General features: G+C 35.3%; 1 protein-coding gene across 5 annotated transcripts in view; it reads left to right on the forward strand.

The window, feature by feature from the left end:
* The window catches only part of TLL1 (tolloid like 1), a 203,636-nt gene that overhangs the window by 140,919 nt on the left and 40,056 nt on the right, over window positions 1-22,661 (forward strand). For 4 of the 5 annotated variants that reach the window (XM_026485645.4, XM_044379240.3, XM_044379241.3 and 1 more), the window contains 6 exons: window positions 4,076-4,178; window positions 6,368-6,484; window positions 7,685-7,830; window positions 18,115-18,310; window positions 20,261-20,386; window positions 22,440-22,600. In XM_026485645.4, the coding sequence (XP_026341430.3) occupies window positions 4,076-4,178; window positions 6,368-6,484; window positions 7,685-7,830; window positions 18,115-18,310; window positions 20,261-20,386; window positions 22,440-22,600 (849 nt within the window). Of the gene's footprint in view, window positions 1-579; window positions 841-4,075; window positions 4,179-6,367; window positions 6,485-7,684; window positions 7,831-18,114; window positions 18,311-20,260; window positions 20,387-22,439; window positions 22,601-22,661 lie in introns of those variants that run through there. The other variant, XM_048212228.2, reaches the window with a different exon arrangement.

A 22,661-nucleotide genomic window follows, 5' to 3' on the forward strand; every position in this document is an offset into this window, starting at 1 on the left:
AACAAAAGCTTAATGATCAATTATTCCATGAGTTGGCAATTTTTTCTGGAAAGGATATACCGCAAATACTTTTGGCTTTGCAGGTGATATAGTTTGTTTCAAATGTTCAATTCTACTGTATTGCAAAAGTAATCATAGACAATATGTAAAAGAATGGGTCCAACAAACCTTTCTTTATAAAAACTGGCCAAAGGCTGGATTTGACCCATACAATATAGTTTATTGATCTTCTCACCTCTAGTCTTATTCCTGAGAAGAAAACTGGAGTCCCCTAGAGATTATTAGGCTTGTTTAAGCTTCTTTTGGCAGGAACCCAGAAATCTATTTTATTTTACTGCTTTTGATTCTAATATCTCTTTCTAAAGAGCCACTTAATAATATCAGTCTAATCGAAGATTTGTATCTTGCCCATCTTCAGCACTGTAAGACAAATTCTAATTGGTCTTCTGTGGTGCTCATGGAATTAGTTTATATAGTCAGTAATGTCTTAATTGTGTTGACGGTAGTTTTTTGATTATATTTTTCAATAGAGATTTGCCGACATCCAGTCCCTTGACTGTTGGTCTGTCTTTCTTCCAGATTCTGCACTCTGTGGCACTCTGCAGGACTGTATAACAAAGTTTTAATAAGTAAACTCCACAGCGATTGTATCAATTTCACTTTTCAGAAGAGCAACTAAGATTTATAGCAGATCACGGGAAATCTTAGACTTGTTTCCTTGTATCTCCTTCAATCTTATGTTCCAAGGGAGCCATGATGAATTTTAAATTGATAATGGTAAATTGATACTTACCATAAGAAATAAACATTTATATAATTGTGCCAGTTAGTTTTTATTTTGTCATTCTTTAAAAAAGATGCAACATATTTACACAACATAGCATAATTTAAGACAACCAAATATTTTCCAAGTGCTTTTGATTTGTAATTCAAGTTGATTGTGCTAGCAACCTTAGTCAAAGGCCAGCATTTTACTTCTGTGTCAGAGCCCTAAGATTTGATTTTAGAAAACCTATCTTTATTACATTTTCTGCTTCTAAAGGACTCTGTGTTTTATATTAAAATAGGCCAGTTTTGTTCCTCCACGGTGCTTGGCGTTTAAAATAGAAGATTAAAAGCAAGATAGGAAACTTTTCTGTTTAGAGTTATCCCCCTTCCAACCGTGTGTGTGAGTGTGTTTGTGTGTGTGTGTGTTCCAAACTTCAAATATTAACTGCTTGTTAGCAATCCAACCACATTGTTTAAATTGTAAATACAATTTGATGATATCCATACTTCCAATTTAGCTGATTTTTTTTTCCCTCATAGAAGAGGAAGTGAAACTATTTTCACACCATTATAAAACTCACCTTTAAATCCAAGAGGGAAGCCACACAATGAGCCTTGGGGTCTACCGTTTGTGTCTAAATTCTAGTTTTTCCATCCCTGCTATAATAACTGAGTTCTTGTACGATCATGTAGATTCGAATCCCTGGTGGTTGTAAGAGAGAAAACAAATGCAGGATGAAACCTAGGATCAGGCAGTGGTAGTCCTCCCCATTTAAACAGGCTTAAAGTAAATACAAAGTTAAGGAGAAAAACCAGAAATTATTTCCCAATGATGTTGTAAGAATAACCTAATATTTCATTGGTATTCAGAGATGGAGAAGAAAACGTATTGGGAACTTCAAAAAAATTGTTTAGAAACTATGCATTTTAATAATCAAGTGTTGAGGATTACTGCAAAAGAAAGAAAAAAATTGAATATTGTGGAAAAATTTTAAACATTTTTGAGACTGGTAAAATTTGGTGAAGGAATCGGGGCGCCTGGGTGGCACAGCGGTTAAGCGTCTGCCTTCGGCTCAGGGCGTGATCCCGGCGTTGTGGGATCGAGCCCCACATCAGGCTCCTCTGCTATGAGCCTGCTTCTTCCTCTCCCACTTCCCCTGCTTGTGTTCCCTCTCTCGCTGGCTGTCTCTATCTCTGTCAAATAAATAAATAAAATCTTTAAAAAAAAAATTTGGTGAAGGAAAAGAAAAACAAAGGAAAAGAGAAACTATAAATAGAGTGAACAGAAACAAATGAACAATTTAATTTTATTTTTTTAAGATTTATTTATTTATTTGAGAGAGAGAAAGAGCACAGGAGTGGGAGGAGCAGAGGGAGACTGAGAGAGAGAGACTCTCAAGCAGGCTCCACACCCAGTGGGGAGTTCGAGGCATGAGATCATGACCTGAGCCAAAACCAAGAGTCAGAAGCTCACTGACTGCACCACCCAGGCGCCCCAACAATTTTATTAAACAAGTTATGCTACACAGATTGTATTACATTAAAAAGCAAAACAAAACAATGTGCCTCTATTTTCACATCCTTGGTAGATTTCATCTCTTTGGAATCAAGAAAGTACATGTTTAAAGAAACTGAAAAAAGTTGAATTTAATGGTGAAATGTTAATGCCATTTGACTTTCATTATAGTTCGATAAAGTCTTAGTTTCTATCTCTATAAAATAATTATTTACACGGCAATTATAACCAGCTTTGGTGTGCAGTTTCTTGGATGACCATTGTTGCTGAGTTGTAAGACACCAGGAGCAATGTTTATTGTTATGCTGTATCTTCCTTCTCGTAAGAAGTAAGCTAGTTAAGGATTGACTTGCCCTAATTAGTACTTATGGTTCTGTTAAGTATTGTGTTCAAGAAAGGCGGGAAGGTATGTTTTCTTTTCTTCTCTTTTTAAAGATTTTATTTATTTATTTGAGAGACAGAGAGTGAGAGAGTACATGTGGAGGGGGGGAAGTGCAGAAGAAGAAGCAGACTCCCGGCTGAGCAGGGAGCCCCATTTGGGACTCAATCCCAGGACCCCGGGATCATGACCTGAGCTGAAGGCAGATGCTTAACCAACTGAGCCACCCAGGCGCCCCGAAGTGTATGTTTTCTAACACAAAAATGGTAGCACTTTTCTGGAATATGGATTCAGCAATGATGGATTATATATATATTTTACTCTGTTCTTGAGCTTGACAGTTCTCTTAATTATAAATTCAAACTTATATTGTTACCAAAGGATTCTATAAATATTGTTACAAACTATAGTTTTATATTAGAAGCATTTATTTAAATACTCATAATTTGTTGCTTTAGGCCAAAGTCCATTGCAGCTTCCAGAGTAAAAAACAGGTTCACCTCACACCTTAAGCATCTTAGATGTTTTCAGCAGAATAGAGTTAGAATGAGTTTTTGAATATTAAAAGAAACCTAATTTCCAAATGAATTTTCTTCAGATAGGTATATTTCTCACGCTACTTTGGATCTACTTTTGGTGTAATCAAGTAGAAAAAGAGTTAATTATTTGAAAAATAAGTCTTTTTATAAAGCAGTAAGAAAATTGTCTTTCCTAGAGTTGTTCTTGAATTATCTGAATTATCTTAACAAAAAGCAGCATCATTTCAAAGCAAAGTGCAGAATAAGGGGTCATGTGCAAGATCTTATAACTTGAGAGGTCCTTGAGTATATATTCTTGGATCTAGAGAGGCATAGTGACATCTGCCTTTGATTAGAGTTACATGGATAAATTCAAATTTTAGAGCTGTATTTAAAACATTTCAACATACACAATGATATTATGTTCTTGAAATATGGCACATGGTGGTAATTTTTAATATAATTATACATGTCTGACTGGTTGTCTTTGAAATAAATTATTAAAAAGAAGACATTCATGGCAAAATCAGAATTCTCATGGTTTAAGTCATGTTTATCTTAAATTAAAAATAAACTCTTTGAATAAAGATTCCTGTTGGTTTTGCAATTGTTTAAATTACCTTTATAGAAACTTTGGTTTAATAGCTGAAATGTTTAGTTTAACTACTGACATTGTGCTCCTATTTGTCAAACATTAATGAGAATGAGAAAATATTTTCTTTTTTTTGAGATGTTTATGAAAACTTATTAAGGGACTACCAACAGGAAAAAAAAATAAGAATTAACTATGAATCTGTCTTCATAGCAGTCCTGGGTACCTCATCTCCAGGAATCAGATTACCATGTGCAGTTACAATCATTTTACTCTTTGTGTCATTTTGCTCCGATTTGCAGATTGTTTTAAATTTTACCACAATGGACCTATACAAAAGCAGTTTGTGCTGGTATGACTACATTGAAGTGAGAGATGGGTACTGGAGGAAATCACCTCTCCTTGGTAAGAGACTTTACCTCCTATGTGAGCATGAATCTAGTCTGTCCTTGAAAGTAAATTCTTTCAAGAGTCATCTTAGACTTAAAAATGTATGTGGCCCACATTTTAATTTTTATTATACTCTTATTCAACCACCGCAAAATACAGACAGATAAATAGAGAGATTGATTTTAAGCTAGCTTAAATTATGAGGAAATACTTGGATCTAAACGGATGTTTTGGAATAGTCTCCACATATATTTTTAATTTGATAATCATCGCTTTAGTGAGAAAACCAGATGAATGATGTGGGTGCGCGTGTATGTGTTTTGTTTTGTTGGCTGAGGCAGCAGAATGTGAGCCGCCAGGTCCGTGTTTGGTAGCTGGTTTCTTCTGCCACCCATGTTAGCGCTCACTGTGGACGTCACGGTTGTGCCTCTCAGAGAGTTTTTGTGGCTGAGAAGAAGCATTTGTACTTTGTGTCGTAAACTGGAGCTCAGATTCGGTGCTCACAAAAGTCTGGTGCCAACGCTTAACCACAGACCACACCATTAACTTGCATGAGGCACTTTACTGTTGCCCTCTGTTTTACTTAAAGGTGAGAGCTGTTGTGAGCGTGTAAGCATCTACTCTAATATTGATTTTTTCTTGTTGAAATGGCAACTTTTCCTTTATTTTTAGAGGTAGCTTTGCTCAGTTGTGTTTATGTGCCATTCAGATCTTCTTTTTTTCTTAACATCCAAAATCCGCTGAATGGACTCTGTTGTATAAAAGTCTTAGGAAGTCCAAGAATGTTTAAACCTAAATAAAAATAGAGTAGAACGAATGTGATAAGTCAGGGCGAGGAAAACATTGTCTTGAACACGGCGTTTCTTAGCCTCGGTGAAGCAATCTGTAATATATGTATATGTGTTCCAAAGAAAATATTTCATTAAATTCATATTGAAGAACCAAATCTCAAGCCGAATAGTGGAGCACACTTCTTTTTGGAACCCCAGCAGCCTTACCTGCTTCGGCGTATAGTGGGCCAACAGACTGCTTCAGTCTGGTCGTCGTCTTCATGGGGAAAATTTTCCCCACTATTTCCCCTGAGACCTGTTCCCTGAAGTGTACCTGTCAGACACGAAGCATCAGGATCACTTGTTAGACGGGTAGAAATTCAGGCTCCATTCCATACTTTCTGAATTAGAGACTGTATTTTAACAGACTCCCTGGCATTTCATATGCACATTACGGTTTAAGAAACATTGCTCTCTTTTGCATGCCCTTAATTTACTTTGCCATTTAGGAAGACATGTCACCTGTTGACTGTTAGTATGAATTTGTTTTAAGTCACTACCACTTTTCATATACTGAAACTATGTATGACATCACTACCGGGAGCACACAGAAATGGATGGCAATGTATTATTGTTGGTAAAATTATTTCATGTGGGTTGCCAGATTTAACCATTTTGTCATCATATGGAAATTTAAAGCATAGTGGAAGACACGCAGTTAGCCAATATAGATTTATGGGAGGTTGAGGGAAGACAGAAGGAATGACAGGTAATTATTATATTTATTTGGTATTATACTTGCCTGTGGATACATAATTAGAGAACAATCAGAACTCACGAGCAAGTCTTCAGGTCCTGTTTGCCATCCTGCCGACTGCACTACAGATGATGACTTTATACGTGGGATGGAATGTATGCAGTACTGTAAGACCCCCGGAGCAGCATGTGGGTCTCCCTGATGGGTCCTCACCAAGCCCCACAGGACAAAGAACTCCGCTTTGGGCTGAGACGCATCCCTAACCAAGTTGTTCCTCTGCAAGGACCGGTCTAACAATTGGAGCCAGTTTCTCAGGATCACTGTACTTTTTTCCTTTCTCTATGAAAGAATATTCCCTACCTTGCTGTATCATGTGACTTTTTACAAATATATCTTTAGCACTAGCTGTTTCTTAATTCTGTAGACAATAACTGACATCAGTCTGTTAATCTCAGAATGGTATGTTCCAATATTTTATAAATAGATATGAAAAGATTCTTTTATTTATCCGACTTTGTTAAGTAAATACTAAGCATACTTGTAGCTCTAGTTACTTCAGATAGAGCATAGGAACCAAATTGGGTTATATATATATATAAATTTGTAGCTAGTGTGGAAAGCAATTAGAATATAGAGTCATATTTAAGAGTCTCTCTTTATTCTTTTATTTCTTTTAGGTAGATTCTGTGGGGACAAGTTGCCTGAAATTCTTACTTCAACAGACAGCAGAATGTGGATCGAGTTTCGTAGCAGCAGTAACTGGGTGGGAAAAGGCTTTGCAGCGGTCTATGAAGGCAAGTGCCGTTCAGTTTTAGAGATGACCTCCCCTTGCATCTCTTAACAGAAATGTCCTTTCTCTCAATTTCATTAGAATGATTTTGTAACCATATTTTAATTATGAAGTTTTCTAAATCTGTGTTATAATATTCACAAGACTGATTTTTAGGAAAAGTACTCGGTAAAGTTAAATTGCAAGAAGATCCACTTTCCTGGTACCAGTGACATAGTAACATATAAATGTATGTAGGGATGTGGGGGGGGGGCGGGGGGCAGGGAATGGCACAAGAGCTCTTAAATTTCCATTGTTTCCATGATAGTATTAAAATGTCATGAAGAAATTATGATTTTTTCCTTTGTACTAAATTTGTGTTCATTTGGTGCCTATGCTGCTGAAATTCTGTTACAGGAAACTGCACAGAAAGTAATTGTGTGCATTTCTGGAGCATGCTTTGTCTAAGTGAGGGAGTCAGCATTCAAGGGAGAATTTACTAGCTGCTTTGTTCTATGCTTCTCTGAAACTAACAAACTGCCATTGTGTGTCCTGGCTTTAAAAATAGCCTTTTTTTTTTTTTTTTTTTGCCAGGTTGTGGGCAGAAGAGACCCTTCTTGTGCCTGCCTCTGCTAGCACAGGGGTTTAGGTAATTTAGAAGACAGGAGATTTCTGCTTCCCTTAAACTTTTAAGTAAACGGAAGCATTTTGTTGTAGAGATTAACTGTAGGGCAGTGAAGAGGATTATGTGGATGGAGCCACAGATGTTGAGCACATGACGGTAGCTCAGCGCCAGAGGCCCAGAGAGTTCTGCGGAGCGTCTCTCTTGATCAGCTATTTTACCTGAGCTCAAAAGACTGTAAGAACCCGTTCAGGGAATCATACAGAATATTGCAGACTACTCTACCACATAGAATACATTCACAAAATCTCACACGGTTTTTAAAAGTTAAAAAAAAAAAATGCTGTTTTTTGTAAAGATGTAAAGAAACAGTGATAAAAAAATCACATATTCCCGTGCTATTATCTAATATTTATAGTTAACTGACTAGGTTTTACAGCAGTAAATCTAAATATTTACAGCAGTACAGCAGCCAACTTTGATTTTTTATAGCCCGGTCTTTATGTACTCAGCGACAGGCACTGAGCTAAAATGTTATCTCAGAAGAAAATGAAAATGAAATGTCAGGTCTAAGTTTATTTATTTGCTTATTTTCGCCTTCAGCAATCTGTGGAGGTGAGATACGTAAAAATGAAGGACAGATTCAGTCTCCTAATTATCCTGATGACTACAGACCGATGAAGGAATGTGTGTGGAAAATAACAGTGTCAGAAGACTACTATGTTGGATTGACCTTTCAGGCCTTTGAGGTAAAGTCTTTCAGGCACCCTTCACGGAACATATCGTCCATAAATGACAGTGCCATTTAAGGGGATCCTCATTAAATAAGCAAAGAACAGGAGAATCCGCTTTTTAATCAACAAAGAAGCAAAGGATTGCCTATAAAATGTAACATCAAGAGTGAAAGAGGTGTTTTTTTTTTCTTCTTTCTTCTTGTTGCAGACATTTTCAAGAAGATTAAAGTGAGTTTACATTATCTGTGCTATTTGAATTAGAATGTTTGAAGTACTGACAATAGTTTCCTTTGACAAATGCACAGGCTTGTTTCACAAGACTGCTTGAAGAGTCCATTAAATAATAGAACTTTTATTTCTCTTCTAAACGAAGAGGTTAAAAGGTAGACCGCCATCTTTTGTTGTTGTTGTTGTTGTTGTTGTTGTTGTTATGGAGAAAATCCATTTCTCACCTTTTTACCATCATGCAGAAAACTGTTTATATGAGAAATAGAGATTTAAGTGTTTTTAGCTTTTGATTTCATCAAAAATATTTATCAGGGAGGAGGTCAGCACCAACATTACATTATTAGATGCAGGCACAATAAACCAAAGGTTAGTCAGAATTCTGGAGCAAAGTCTGGGTCCTAAACTACCAAGCTGGCTAATGAGTCATTTAATGGGGCTGGGGGAAACTGAGTTAGGGATTGGAAGCCAAGAGATGGAGTACTTTGTCGTGAAATCTGTAGTATGTTTAAATCGAAGAGTCAGTCTAGAAATTGAGACCCCACTGTGAAATGGGAAGGAATGATGAGATGGTGGTGGTAGGTTCAGACAGGGGTTAAAGATCCCGATGTCATAATGGGACATTATTTCTTCACTGATTAGAAGGCTGATTCTCTGTCCAAGCAATCGGAAGGTGGTAGAGAACCCCATCCAGTGCCAGGGTATGCTCGCCCTTGAGGACAGTGAGTGTGTTGGGGTCTCAGTCCGCACGGCAGAAACATCCGGGGAATCCAGGCATTACCTATAAGTCCAGAGAATCTCTCCCCTCCGCCTGCAAGCTGTGTAATATATTTCTTTGGTACTTATCTCTACCCCTTGGCATGTGCCCTTAATTTCCCAGACATACTGCCTTTTATTGTGAACAAATTGTCTTCTCTTACATGATCTTGATGTTGTATTATATGCTTGTGATCATTTTGCATTTTTGGAAACCTTGGTTCTTGAGGTTATTTGATTCATATTTGAATTTGGTTATTTTACCGGATCAATAATATTGCAAACGTTATTCAAATAGACCACCTTCTTGTTAACTGAACTAAAACTGGCTAGGATTCACCTGCTATTTAGACCAAAATAACTGATTCAGTGAAAAATTATCTACCTAATGACTGCATTACTTGTATTTTGTGATGTTGTCCAAATGAATAAGGGAAGAACTGTCTTTCAATATATAATTCAGTGTTTTATGAAATTCTTCTATTGCAGAAGTGATGTCAAAGGGTGCATCTAAAACTACATTCCATGCATCTAAAAACTGAGATACGATTCCTGAGATGCAGAAGGCTTAGCTGGTTTGCAGTTTTTTCTTTAATGCCAATATAGTTACAGTGATATTCTTCAAAACTAGGATAGTGAAAGGACAGGTAGGAAAGATTTACATCTCAGGCACCTAGAACCATGCCTGACACAGAATAGCCGCTTAATAAATATTTGATTGAGGGAATGAATAAATTATTACTAAGATTTGGGATTGGGGAAGAGCCATGTCATGTCTGGCTGACAGTACGTTTTATCCGTTATCTTTAGGTTCTTTGCTTTTCTTCATCTTGCTGTATTTCCTCATGTTTCTTCCTCCTTTTTTCATATACATAAACATATACATATTTAAATATCTGATAGGTCTCTCATTTTCAGATGACCAGAACCAAACCTTTGATTGTTTTGTCCCACTCACTAACTTGCTCTTCTTCAGTCTTCCCAATTTCAGTATTTACTATTTCAGTATGTCACTATTTACTCAAAAAATAGCCCTGATTCCACTTTTTCTCTTAAACCCTGAGGTCAGTCAGGTAACATTTTTCATTTGCACTGTCTTCAACAATGCCCCATACATGACCACTGTATCCCAGCTTTCTGACCCTTACTGTGTTCCCACTGCTGCCCCTTGTCTTAGAACGTGGTGAGAACATCACGTCTCTGCTCTTGCCCTACATACCTGATCCATAGCCGCCAGAGGGATACTTTTACAATATGAGTTATATCATAACACGAGGCTTAAATTCTTTCAGGGTTGGGGGGGCAACCCTGTGGCTTAGTCGGTTAAGTGGCCAACTTCTGATTTTGGCTTAGGTCATGATCTGAGTTGTGAGATCGAGCCCCACATCAGGCTCCATGTTCAGCAGGGATTCTCTCTCTCCTTCTGCCCCTCCTCCTTGGCCCCTCCCCCTGCTTATGTGCTTTCTCTCTCTCTCTAAAATAAATAAATAAATCTTTAAAAAAATCTTTCAGGGGTTTTCTATCACACCTAAAATAAAATCCAGACTCAATGATCATGGACCAAGGCAACCCACAATTGGTCCCAAGCTCCTTCTCACTCCCTCTGAGCCAATCTCTTTGGTCTTCTTTCTCTTCCTTGGAAATACCGAGTTTATTTGGTCTTATACCGTTTGTCACTGATTGTCACTGATGATCTTCTACCTCTAAATCTATGCTTTTATTCCTCTCATTTCATTTGGATCTCTGCTTAATCATTGCCTTCTTAAAAAGTCCTTGCCTGGTAACTCTGCTTAAAATATATTCTTACCTACAAGTCTATAAACCATTATTCTGTTTTATTTTAATTTATTGTACTTACACCTACTGGAATTTATGTTATGGATCTGTTCATTTACATGGCTGCTATCTCTCTCACTAAAATATGATCACTGAAGGGTCTTAACCTATCTTGTCAATCACCATATTTCCAACACCACTAGATGCATGATTAATACATGATGATGGGACGGATGAACAAATGGATGGATTATAGGTAAGAGAGTGTGAGAGTGCGTGATGATTCGTGGGTAGAAATTAATATATCCTTCCTTTATCAAAGATACATAAATTTCCATGCAGAAGGAAACAAGCCTAGATAGCTAAGAAAAGTTTAGTTTATGTAGGACCTGATATGCCATATGGCTCAATCTAGATAGATCCTAGGTTCTAAGAAATTCAGAAGTGACAAGGAATTTAGAGATATTCTAATATATCATCTAAATCTTGTAGATAAGGGAAATGATCTTATGCCATTAACCTACTATCATATAATCAAGCACTAAAACAGCATCAAAATCCAGGTATAATCAATATTCATTATTCATAGATTCTGTATCTGCAAACTTGCCTACTAACTAAAATTTATTTGTAACCCCCAAATCAATACTCATGGTGCTTTCTGGGTCATTCATGGACATGTACAGAGCTGCAAAATATTTGAGTCATCTGACATGCACATCCCCAGCTATGATATGCCTTATGAAGAAAATGTATGTGTTAGATAAACATTGTTCAGGCATGCGTTACAATGCAGTTGGCTGTGAGTATTAATGAGTTGGTAACATATATTAAGGTGTTTTTAAACAGAAACACACATAAAACAAGGTTATATATTGATTGGTTGACAAAAGATTTGTGACCAGAAGCTCACAAGAATCTAATTCTGTATTTTCCCAGGAGCCATGAATCAGTATTTACTAATTCGGTGTTTTCAGCAACTTGATGAAACTTAAACACCAGGAATACTGAGAATCAACTGTGTATATGTTTTTAATTTGTTCTAGGGGTCATTAGGTGATTTGTTTCATTTAGTTGATTTGTATCTGTTTATATCAATTTATTTTTATTTACATAATATATTTTCAATCTTTAGCTTTTACATTTTATTTTGAAAATGTATAATTAAAAAAAAGTCCTCAGCACTTCTCAGTGTTTTGTGGTTTTGTCTGACAAAACGTTTTTTTTTTTCGTTGATATCAGTCTGCCTTTATTCAAAAACTATTTCCATTTTTGTAACTTTTATTCTCTATGTTACACTCTCCCCTTTCATATAAAAGGGGCTTTAAGATAAATTTGCCCATCATTTTGTTGAAATCTACTGTAAAGACCTTAATAGTTATCTATTATTTATACCTTTCTGTGAATTTGTGTTCTGACTTTATCTCCTCATGCTACTTAGATTTTAATGTGAGTACAGAAAGAAAATCGGAACAAGGGTCTTTGTTAATGAATTTCAGGTGTCTTTGAGCAGGAAAGGATACTATCTGGAGGTCAATAGAGTTCTGATACATCTGTAATTACGCCCTTTGGGAAACTTTTTCTTCTCTAGTAGTTACTGACATATTGCTTCTTAATGCCGGTACTGTGGATTTGTACATGGATGTAGATCATGTCAGAAATCATCTTGGAGTTATTTGTAAAGAAACCTCTATATTACTGTTTGCTTGAGCACTTTCAGTGTGCAGAAATACGGAAGAGAAAAAGTTTGGGAGACTGGAAATGTTTATAGTAACAACTTCAAAGAAATGTCAATAAAGCAGAAAAGAAGTGAAATAAGCCCAGAGCTTACTTATGTTTACATTGAATCCCCACATACATTAATTTAAGTGGTATTAAGTTTGAGGTACTTGTCAGCCTTTCTACACACTCTGATTCGGTAATGCTTCCCTTATGAAAATCACAAATGTTTAGTAGTTTTATCCATCATTGCTTCAAGCTGCACAACTATAAACTATGTGCTAAAGTTCTTATCTTGACACTTTGAGGATTGCCCGACTAAAAGTAATCCTTTAATTCCTTTAAATATTTTATATTGTTTAAGTTAAGTAGTCTTTTAAATGACCCAGGAAGCCAAGACAAAGAGATCTTAATTAGTTAACATTTTTCTGTTTGCCATGTACTGTTTTTGGGTGTTTGGCTAAGAATATATATTGGTTGATGACTTAAAAGAGAATTAAGTAGCTCTTCCAATTTATGGCTTAGGCTATAGTTCTACCCTGAAAGATTAGCATGTGTTCATTTAAATAAACTTGCCCAAGGTCACACAGTTCATAATTAGTAGCACTGTGACTGAAATCAATTCCATGGCCTGTACACTCTTCAACCCACGTTCTGGTAGCAGAGGGAGGCATCTATATTCTCTCATATGATTGATTCTTTCCCTTTATAACTACCTTCATTTGTGCATTTGTGCTGTTTAACCAACATACATTTGTCAGTCAGGGACACATCTGTTTTAGTCACCACTGTTTATATACTGCCAAGTGTGTATTTTCTGGCAATAGTAAGTTTTCAGTGAATATTTATTAAATTTAAGAGTGAGTTAAAAGTGTGTCATGAAAGAAAAAAATCGAATGGCAGCATTAAAAAAGCCAAGTCACTTGAAAATAGACCTGATCTAGGCTCATGATTTTCATTGTCAAATGGTTGAATGTACACATTTTCTCTCCATTTTTGAGCTGTAATGATCTATGTGTTAATCTTAACTACTATTAAATAATAATAATAAAATAATATTAAATAATAATAATAAAATAATATTAAATAATGAAATATTAAATGTGATAGTAACACAGTTTAAAATAATGATCCATTATTAAGCTTTTCTCCTTTTTTTCCAAAATTCCTTTTGTCGATAGCATTATGTCTTAGGCTTTAATGGATTTTTCCCATTATTAAAATTAATTTATTTTTATTTTTGTAATTTTAACAGGAGTGTATGTATTAGTATACATGTGGGGAATCCACACAGATATGGAAATTCCCCAAATTAATTTTTAATGATGAATGCTAATCTACATTGTCTTTAGTCATACTTTTCTTGAACATTTTTTCTTCCAAAGCAAAAAATAATGACTTTAGCATTGTTCCCTGTGTATACCATTTTAAATTATATTATTTGTAAAAGTTTAATCATTTATGTAGTTGATTACATTAATTATATTTTAAAACTACATTCTAACAGTCATAGGAGAGGGTTGTTTTCATTATTATAGTAAAATTTAAAAAACATAAAAAAAATTTGCTATCCTAACCATTTTGAAGTGTACAGCTCAGTAGTGTTAAGTACATCCACATTGTGCAACCAGTCTCCAAAACTCTTCATCTTGCAAAACTGAAACTTTATACCCAAAACAACTCCCCTTTCTCCCCTACCCCCAACTCCTGGCAACCATTTTTCTACTTTCTGTCACTATGAATTTGCCTACTCTAGATACTTCATGTAAGTGGAATCATTTAATTCTTGTCTTTTTCTGACCGGCTTGTTTCACTCAGTGTAATATCCGCAAGGTTCATCCTTGTTGGAGCACGTGAAAGGATTTCCTTCCTTTTTAAGGCTGAAGAACATTCATTTTGTTGGCTCATTCATCCACTGATGGACATTTGGATTGCTTCCACCTTTGATTATTGTGAATAATGCTGGTATGACCATGAAGGTACAAATATCTCTATCAGACCCTGCTTTCAGTTCTTCAGATATATTCCCCGAAGTGGGACTGTCAAATCAAATGGAGAATTTTTTCGATCTATTTTTAGTTTTTTCATGGAGTATGGGACAGCTTTTATTGAAATCATTATCTGCAAGTTGTGGAGTCTTCAGAGCTTTTTACAGACAACTACGTAGATGTAATTAAAATTAGATGTAAAATATTTTGTAATATTTATTTGGAAATTTGATTCTAAAATGAAGGCAAAGTGTATGAATGGATCCTAAGCCTGGGCATGGTCCCTTCTTTTGACCACAAAGCTCTGCACTAGTTTGCAGTTTTAGAATGAGAGGCTGACTACTTTAGGTTGCATTTAATTGATTTTAGTTCTTGGTAAATAAACATCACTCAACTTTTTCATGCTTCTTTTCTAACCTGCCAGTAAAGGCATGAGCTCCACATAGTAATGAAATGTAATATTAATCCCTCTGGCTAATCTTTGTACTCATTCTTCCGTTTTTGTGTGTTTGAATCTCCTTCCAATATCATTTAAATTTCAGTTTCCTAAAAACTGTTCAGAGCTTACTGTCACTTTCCTTGTGTTCTATATGGACATATTAGGTCTGTTTACATTACGATAAACTTGCCACATTTGTATATGGTTTATGCTCTGATTATCTTAAAGTCTGTAATAAATCAGCATCATCCTTATCAAAACATATTTATTATATGTGTAATTGTGCATGACATTGCATTCAGGTTCCAGGTATGAACTGTGTCCATGCTGTAACTCAAGAAGAAACTGCTTTTTCTTTTTTTGTTTTTATAAATCATTGACTTTGGTGTTCTTTTTTCTCATGGAGCGTACTGGCAAAACACCAGTGGACTTATCCACTTTTTAGCTTCAGTCAGATTTATTTCTATCCCTTCTGTATATCAATTGATGAAGTAATTGATATAGCCGGAGAAAATGTTACATAAATGACACAATTAAAAGAACTCAAACTTTCGTTTGTGTTCACCATCATTACTCTTATGTAGATGGAGTGCTTGCATTGCAATTAGAATTAATGCAGTTCACCTGAAAATATGTAAAGATCACTGAGGTCATTGATAAGGTATCTAGGAGTGTTGTTGTAAAGGGATAATGCATTTCTAAATATCATAAATTCATATATATGAGCTACATTTTATTTTCTAGGCAGTTGAACAACTGTGCCATTTACTTTGTGAAAATACAGTGTAAATTTTTGTTGAGTTACCCCTAATACAAAGTGCATGGTAGTTAATATGTAAGTAATATGTAATTCATAAATAGGTACTGGTAGAAGTAATCCTAAAATTGGCCATTTTTGTGCATTTTACGCATGAAATATTTGCTCTTTATCATATAAAATATTAAACCTCGAATTTTTTACTAAGTAACCAGCAAATATACAGGTACTTTAACTTAAAATTTAAAGAGATCTATTACATACCTGTTAAAAGAACAGAGTGAGTTTTATGTACAGGGACATATCCATTATCTTATTTCTTTTCAATCACTAAAGAAATACAATTCTGGGGGGTTTTTTTTTGGTAGTGTCTGTCTTGTCTTCTTTCTTGTTAATACGGTAATTTTTGAAAGCCATTATCTCCTGAAAATAGTAATTAAAAACCCTTTCTAATTAGTCTTCTTATTTTTTATTCTAGTATGGCTTATAATATGAACCAATTTTATTTTTCTTAGTTGACCTGTGAAAAGCAGCTTTTTTCTTTATTGTGTATTCTCACGTCCTTTCTTCTTCTAATTCATTCTTTCCCTTTTCTTCCAAAATGATTCCTGAGTCAGGAGCAGTTCATTCTGTGCTGCTCAGACAGGTGAGGAGAGCTTGCTGAGACCTTTGGTGTTTTCCCTACAGTTTCTCACTAGTTCAGTGGTGCTTATTCTTTTATCAAGTCTATACCTGGAAAGTTTGGGCTATTATTGTATGTGTCCCCTTGACCGAAGAAAGGCCTTTGGCCATCTGGAAATGTTCTCATATTTATAGAGAACTCTGATTTTGAATGGAATATATTAAAGGCTGAGAGAAGATAGCATATAATATAGCTGGTCATTGGCCTTGTCCTCCCTGGTGACTGATTAAGTTACTAGTGTCACCGCTAGCTCTCCCAGGCCATCTCTCTATTTAAACAGCTGTAGTCTTAAAAATATGCTTTACAAATGAAGTACTCTTTATAGTAAACATTTTCCCATTCTTTCCCCTAATTTCACACCGACAAAGAGAATACATTTTTAGGAAAAAAAATAATTTGTAAATCAAACCTAATGAGTACCTACTGACCGTATAAACTTTAAAATTATAAACTTTACTTCCCCACTTCTCATACTTCTCATCTTGTTTCACGTTATCTTTTTCCATAGAATTTTTTGGTTGCTAATATTTTATGATTTCATTATGTATCTTGTTTGTTATCCCTTTGCTCTCTACCCATCAGTAGCATGTAAGGTCCAGGAGGGCGAGGCTCTTTGTTATTTTGCTAAGGGATGCACCCCAAGCAGTGAGAAGAGTGCCTAGCATAGAATAGGCACTGAATATTTGTTGAAGGAGTGAATGAACCCTGATTTGTGGTTGGGAAAAGGAAAGCAGTAAATATAGCAATTAGTTCTAATCTAATCTGTCCTTCAAAATCTGTTGTTTTCTATTTGTCCTTATGCTATCTAATTTGAATATTCTCATTTTTAATGTTTTGACAAATCATGAAATAGAGTCTTCAACCAACTGTATCCAACAGTTTCGTCCATTCAGGTCATGGTCCCATGGAATGAATGTATTCTCTGACAGTCATTTTTTTAATAGAAGAATTCCATAAATTAGTGAATTATATGTTGAATGTGAGTTGACAAGATGTGATACTTCTCACGGTTTATTAATTTTAGATGTCTGTGCTTTCTAGCTTTAAATATCTAAGAGTCAGGGCTAATAGCCATTTTCTGCGGGAAAAAAAGTTAAGAACTTTATTTAGAAATTGTTTTATAACTTGAAAAACTATTTGTAAATTTTGGTTTGTTGTTTTTAGAAGTTTGGGGCCAAAACATAGGTCCATGAACAGGAAGTTCTTCATAAAGTTCAGTAGGCCTGAGCTTTTATTTGCATTTAGTTGTTTAAGGAAAGAGATTGAGTTCCTGCAGGTTCTATGGGTTAGAAGGAGTGTGTTGGCATAAAATGGCTCACCTGAAGAGCCATATTACCTTGAGAAGGGAGTAGCCAGTGCTGATGCTACATACGGCAGTCTTTCTACAGCTATGCTGACTATGGTTAAACAATTTCATAGACTAGGGGGAAGTATGTAATTTTATATTATCAAATTTTCCTTTCAAAAGACATTTATAACTTTAAACAGTGCAATATTTATCAACAGAATTGGAATCAAGCTTCTCTGTGAATAGGATAACAGTTTTGTTGATGAACTATCAGCAATTTTTATGTTTCAGAACAAATTATACATTGCTTATGGAATATCTGGCCCAGATTTTTAATTTTAAGTTTGGATTTTATTTAGCTCTTTTTTCCCCAAAGGATTACTACTTGTATTTGTTTTTTAAGGCAGCTAACTTCTGCTGATTGTGGCGTGTGTGGATGCACTGTTCCATAGACTTTTGTGTCTGTCTACCAGAAAAATAAGCCCTTTATTTAAACATGGGGGGTATAGATATTGCCATGCACACTCACAAGAAAAGCTCTCATTTTGTGTAAGTAACTTGTTATATGACCCTGTCAGCACTGTGGCACTAAGAATACATAACACTCTCTCAGCAAAAATTGTTTTGTCTATTAATTAGATATATCTTCCCATATTTTTTTTGTCGCAGATTGAAAGACATGACAACTGTGCCTATGACTACCTGGAAGTTCGAGACGGAACCAGTGAAAATAGCCCTTTGATAGGGCGTTTCTGTGGTTATGATAAACCTGAAGATATCAGATCTACCTCCAATACCTTGTGGATGAAATTTGTTTCTGATGGAACTGTGAACAAGGCAGGGTTTGCTGCCAATTTTTTTAAAGGTAATTTGAAGTAATTTAAAGTGTGAGGTTTTCTTTGTTAGGGATAAAGGTGATATTTAACATTGAGTTAAGAGAGAACTACAGTAAGGTTATACTGGAACTTAAGAATGCACTGGGCATAAGGGATATTTGAGTGATTGTTGATGGTAAAAGGTTATTGGTAAAATCCTGGAATTTGGAACTTTGCAGCACAGGGTCGGAACCCCATTAGGATATTGTACCATCCATTTTTATGAAATAGCCAAAATGGCAAAATCCAGAAAGGGAATTTAGACAGGCGGGAAACATTTGCAATGTAATAAACATAAGATTCGTAACCAGAAGAAGTCATTCATCAATGTATTTCCAGATGATAACATTTCTAAGCCACCTTATAGAGAATAATGTTCCACCACGTTGGAAATAATTTTTGGCCTCCTTAGCAGAATATTCTGATACCTAAAATGCCTTTTTGACAAAAAATTACTATTGATCAGCTTTAATTTTAAATTACATAACCAAATTTTAGTATATTTTCATGTCCCGTATTTGCTGTATATTACTGAGGTAAAAAGAACCATTTTATTTATTTATTTTTAAAGGTTTATTTATTTATTTGGGAGAGAGAGGAGGAAAGAGAGCAAGAGTTTTAAGCAGACTCCATGCTGAGCATGGAACCCGACGCAGGGCTCGCTCTCAGGACCCTGAGATCATGACCTGAGCCGAAACCAAGAGTCAAACCTTTAACCAACTGTCCACACAGGCACCCCCAAAAGAAAGCCATTTTGGTACAAATAGCATCAAATTTGCATTTAGGAAATTCTTAGGCACTTAACATTAAGTGTGACATTGTAAAATAAAACTGCTTTATAGGGAGAGGAAACAAAATTTTCTCTGCATTGATTTTTGTAGATAAATGATGGTCTTAGTTGTGTACGTCAAAATTTACTGTGATTAATAACCCAACAGTTTCATTATTTAAAGAACAGTATAATGGGTTTTCCCTGAGAATTACTTAGGTATTCATCATATGATTTGAAAAGCAGAGAACACTAGTACTTTCACTAGATGCATTCAAAGTATTCATTAAAATGTACATTTACATGCATTAGTTCTGTAGTACTTTATAGTAGAAGAAACATACCATCAAGATTCTCTCCGGTGATGCTTATATATTTGGTTATCAAAAATGCCCGGAGTTTGGCCGGTGCAGAATTTCTCCAGAGAATATGGTTTGCTATTTTCTTAACTCACACTAGGTTATTCCTGGGGATTGAGATTAGGGAATACCTTGTCCTATATGTTGTTTTAATAGTGTATATTTTTCATACGTATATATTTTTCAAATATACATTTTTATGTGTCCATATACAATCAAATAGTGTATGTATTTACAAAATATGGAATTTTTATATTTCCTGGACCAATATGTCTATATAAAAAACACTGAATACTTTACATTTAAAGATGTCCAATAGGTTTCAGAATTTTCTTTCAATTTATATTTACCATAAGCTGTTTCTTAATAATGGCATTTCTTTAAAAGCATTTTTCTGGATATCTAGCAAACTATACAATGAAATCAACAAGTGAAACTGTTTTTCCAATAAGTTTTTCTATTTTATTCTGGACATTCTCTATGTTGTAAGAATTCCCTTTGACCTTAAAATTAGAAAAAAAACCCCAAAACCCACATACCTGTCGGAGATAAGGTGATCTTCAGTTGGCACTGCTGTAAGTTTCTAGTCCTTCTCTTGGTTTTTATGCAATTCTTCTATTGCAGTGACGTGAATTATAGTATGCCGTCTGTCAAGGGCTTGCAAATCATTTCTGCTCCTCTTTTGAAAAAATCAGTTGTCTTCGTTTCATTCAGAGTTATTAAGTGTCATATTTGCAAAAAATTTTATACCTTAGTATGTAAAACACAACACTCTATCTGGTTGTTCTCTACGTCTCCCGCCATCTTTGTAGAGGAAGACGAGTGTGCCAAGCCTGACCGTGGGGGCTGTGAGCAGCGATGTCTGAACACACTGGGCAGTTATCAGTGTGCGTGTGAGCCCGGCTACGAGCTGGGACCTGACAAGAGGAGCTGTGAAGGTAGGGCCACATCTGCACGTGGAGCTCCCTGACTGATGACCCCCTCCCTCTTTGCTGCCCCATTCCTTCTTTCTTTAATACCCTCTCATTCTCTTTCCCTCTGCCTCCCTCTGTCCTTTCCTTGCCTCTACAGTAACCTCTTTCCTCAAATGGTAAGACTCAGTTTTTAGTCCTAGTTAACATGAAACCTTGACTGGGTGCTTGTTATAGAACCCGTTATTTCCTCCTTCAGTTACCAGACCACCTTGTTTATTATATCTAAATTTATTTCTATTTATTTCTCCTCTCTCTGCCTCTCTCTTTCTTGCTCTATTTATCTGTATCATCTCTCTATATATCTATTTCTATTTTTATCTCTGTCTAGATCTAGATTTTTATCCATCCATCCATCATTTATTTTTACCTTTTCTTAACATAGTTTATGGGTCCGTCTCCCTTACTAAGTGTAGAATCCTGAGTCTGAATTATTTTTGTTTCTCTAGCATCTAGCATAAACACAAAGCAGGAGCTAAATGTGTTTTATTAATAAATGATTCATAAACAAAGAGATTTTGCTATGTTTTCTCCATTTCCTCTGCACATTCTGAGATGATATTTCTTACACAATGTTTTGTTACCATGTCTTATGATCTCTTCCTTCAGAATTTAAAGCTGCTTCTTTTTTTTTCCCCTCATTTCCCCTGCTCCACCCCATTACAGGCCCCATACTTAAGTTACAAAATAAATGGACCGATCTTCCTTCCTCTGTTCTATTCCTCCTTATTCTCTCAACATATCTGCCAAAATCATTTTCATAGAACTTGTAGCAGTTTCACATTACTTATAGTTATGTATTTATTAAGTTTACTTTTGGTGGTTCCCACAAAAATGTAAGTGTAAGCTCCCCAAAAATGAACACCTTGTTCCTACTGTAACTGTAATACAGGACGTAACAGTGCCAAATGTGGCAGACTTACTTGTTTAATGAATAAATGTCTTACCCTTAACTGACCTAAATAAAAAAGTGAGAGACTCTCTGTTTCTTCTTAAAAGTTTAAAGTTTTCTCTTCAGCAAAAGTTTCCATCCTATCTATTAAACTGCTAGTCTGCTCTCTGAATAAAACAGACACAGTTATGAAGGCAATGAAGTATCTTTAAAGCAGAGAACATTGTATACCACACAATAATAAAGTAGCATGACTATTAGTTCTGTGTGGTGCCTAAAAATAATTATTTTACTTTATAATAATTTACCAAAAAGTGGTAAATATGAAAGTACAGTTAGTGTTTACAATACATTTATAAATACAGTAATATACATATATGGATACACACACGCGCACACACAGACATGCACATATATACCCAAAGGCAGTTAAATAAAGAGACCAGTTACTTTAGGTAACTCTTGACTCCCGGGAAATTAATTACAAACCTTGTACAATATATGTTCCCTTTCCTTAACTTGCTTTGACTAACAATAAGGAAGAGAAGCAACATATTAAATAGTACCCCTTTTAAACAGATCATTCAAAAGGGAAAGAAAACAGTTTTAAATGGAGTTTTCGAATACCAAAATGACCTACTTACTCTAGTTAATTTTGCTTACTAGCTCAGGTAACTCCAAGAGTAGTTTATCTTGGGGAAAAGAATTTGAAGAAATAAGCAGTTGATTTTGGTCTTACTACATTGGACTATATTGTGCTTTATGCTTATCTTTCCATTAATTCTCATAACAACTGTATGGTGTAGATATTATTATACCCATTTAAAAGATATGACTACTGACACCCAGTTTTCTTTATACTGTTTCTCCAACTTTAAAGTGATCTGAAATGTCATACAGCCATAATTTGCTTGGTTCCAAAGCTATGAATTAACACCTTATGAATGGGATTAGATAATTAAAATAGTTGTACTAAAAACTAAGGAAGAGAGACTGCAGCTTTCTAGATTTTGAAAAATCTGGAAGATGGTTGAAATTTAATGCTGAGATGTTTGATTATCAATGAAAAGGTGCTAAGAAGAGGATGACTCTATTAGGGGAAAACCTTGTCCTTTTCTTTCCTTCTAGCGGCTTGTGGCGGACTTCTTACCAAACTTAATGGCACCATAACCACTCCAGGCTGGCCCAAGGAGTATCCTCCTAATAAAAACTGCGTGTGGCAGGTGGTCGCACCAACCCAATACAGAATTTCTATGAAGTTTGAGTTTTTTGAATTGGAGGGCAATGAAGTAAGTGAATAATAAATATAATTTTTTCTATTGTGTTTCGGGAACCTCTGAAGACAAACTG

The sequence above is a fragment of the Ursus arctos genome, unplaced genomic scaffold (assembly GCF_023065955.2).
Source record: "Ursus arctos isolate Adak ecotype North America unplaced genomic scaffold, UrsArc2.0 scaffold_11, whole genome shotgun sequence".
In the NCBI taxonomy this organism is placed as follows: domain Eukaryota; kingdom Metazoa; phylum Chordata; class Mammalia; order Carnivora; family Ursidae; genus Ursus; species Ursus arctos.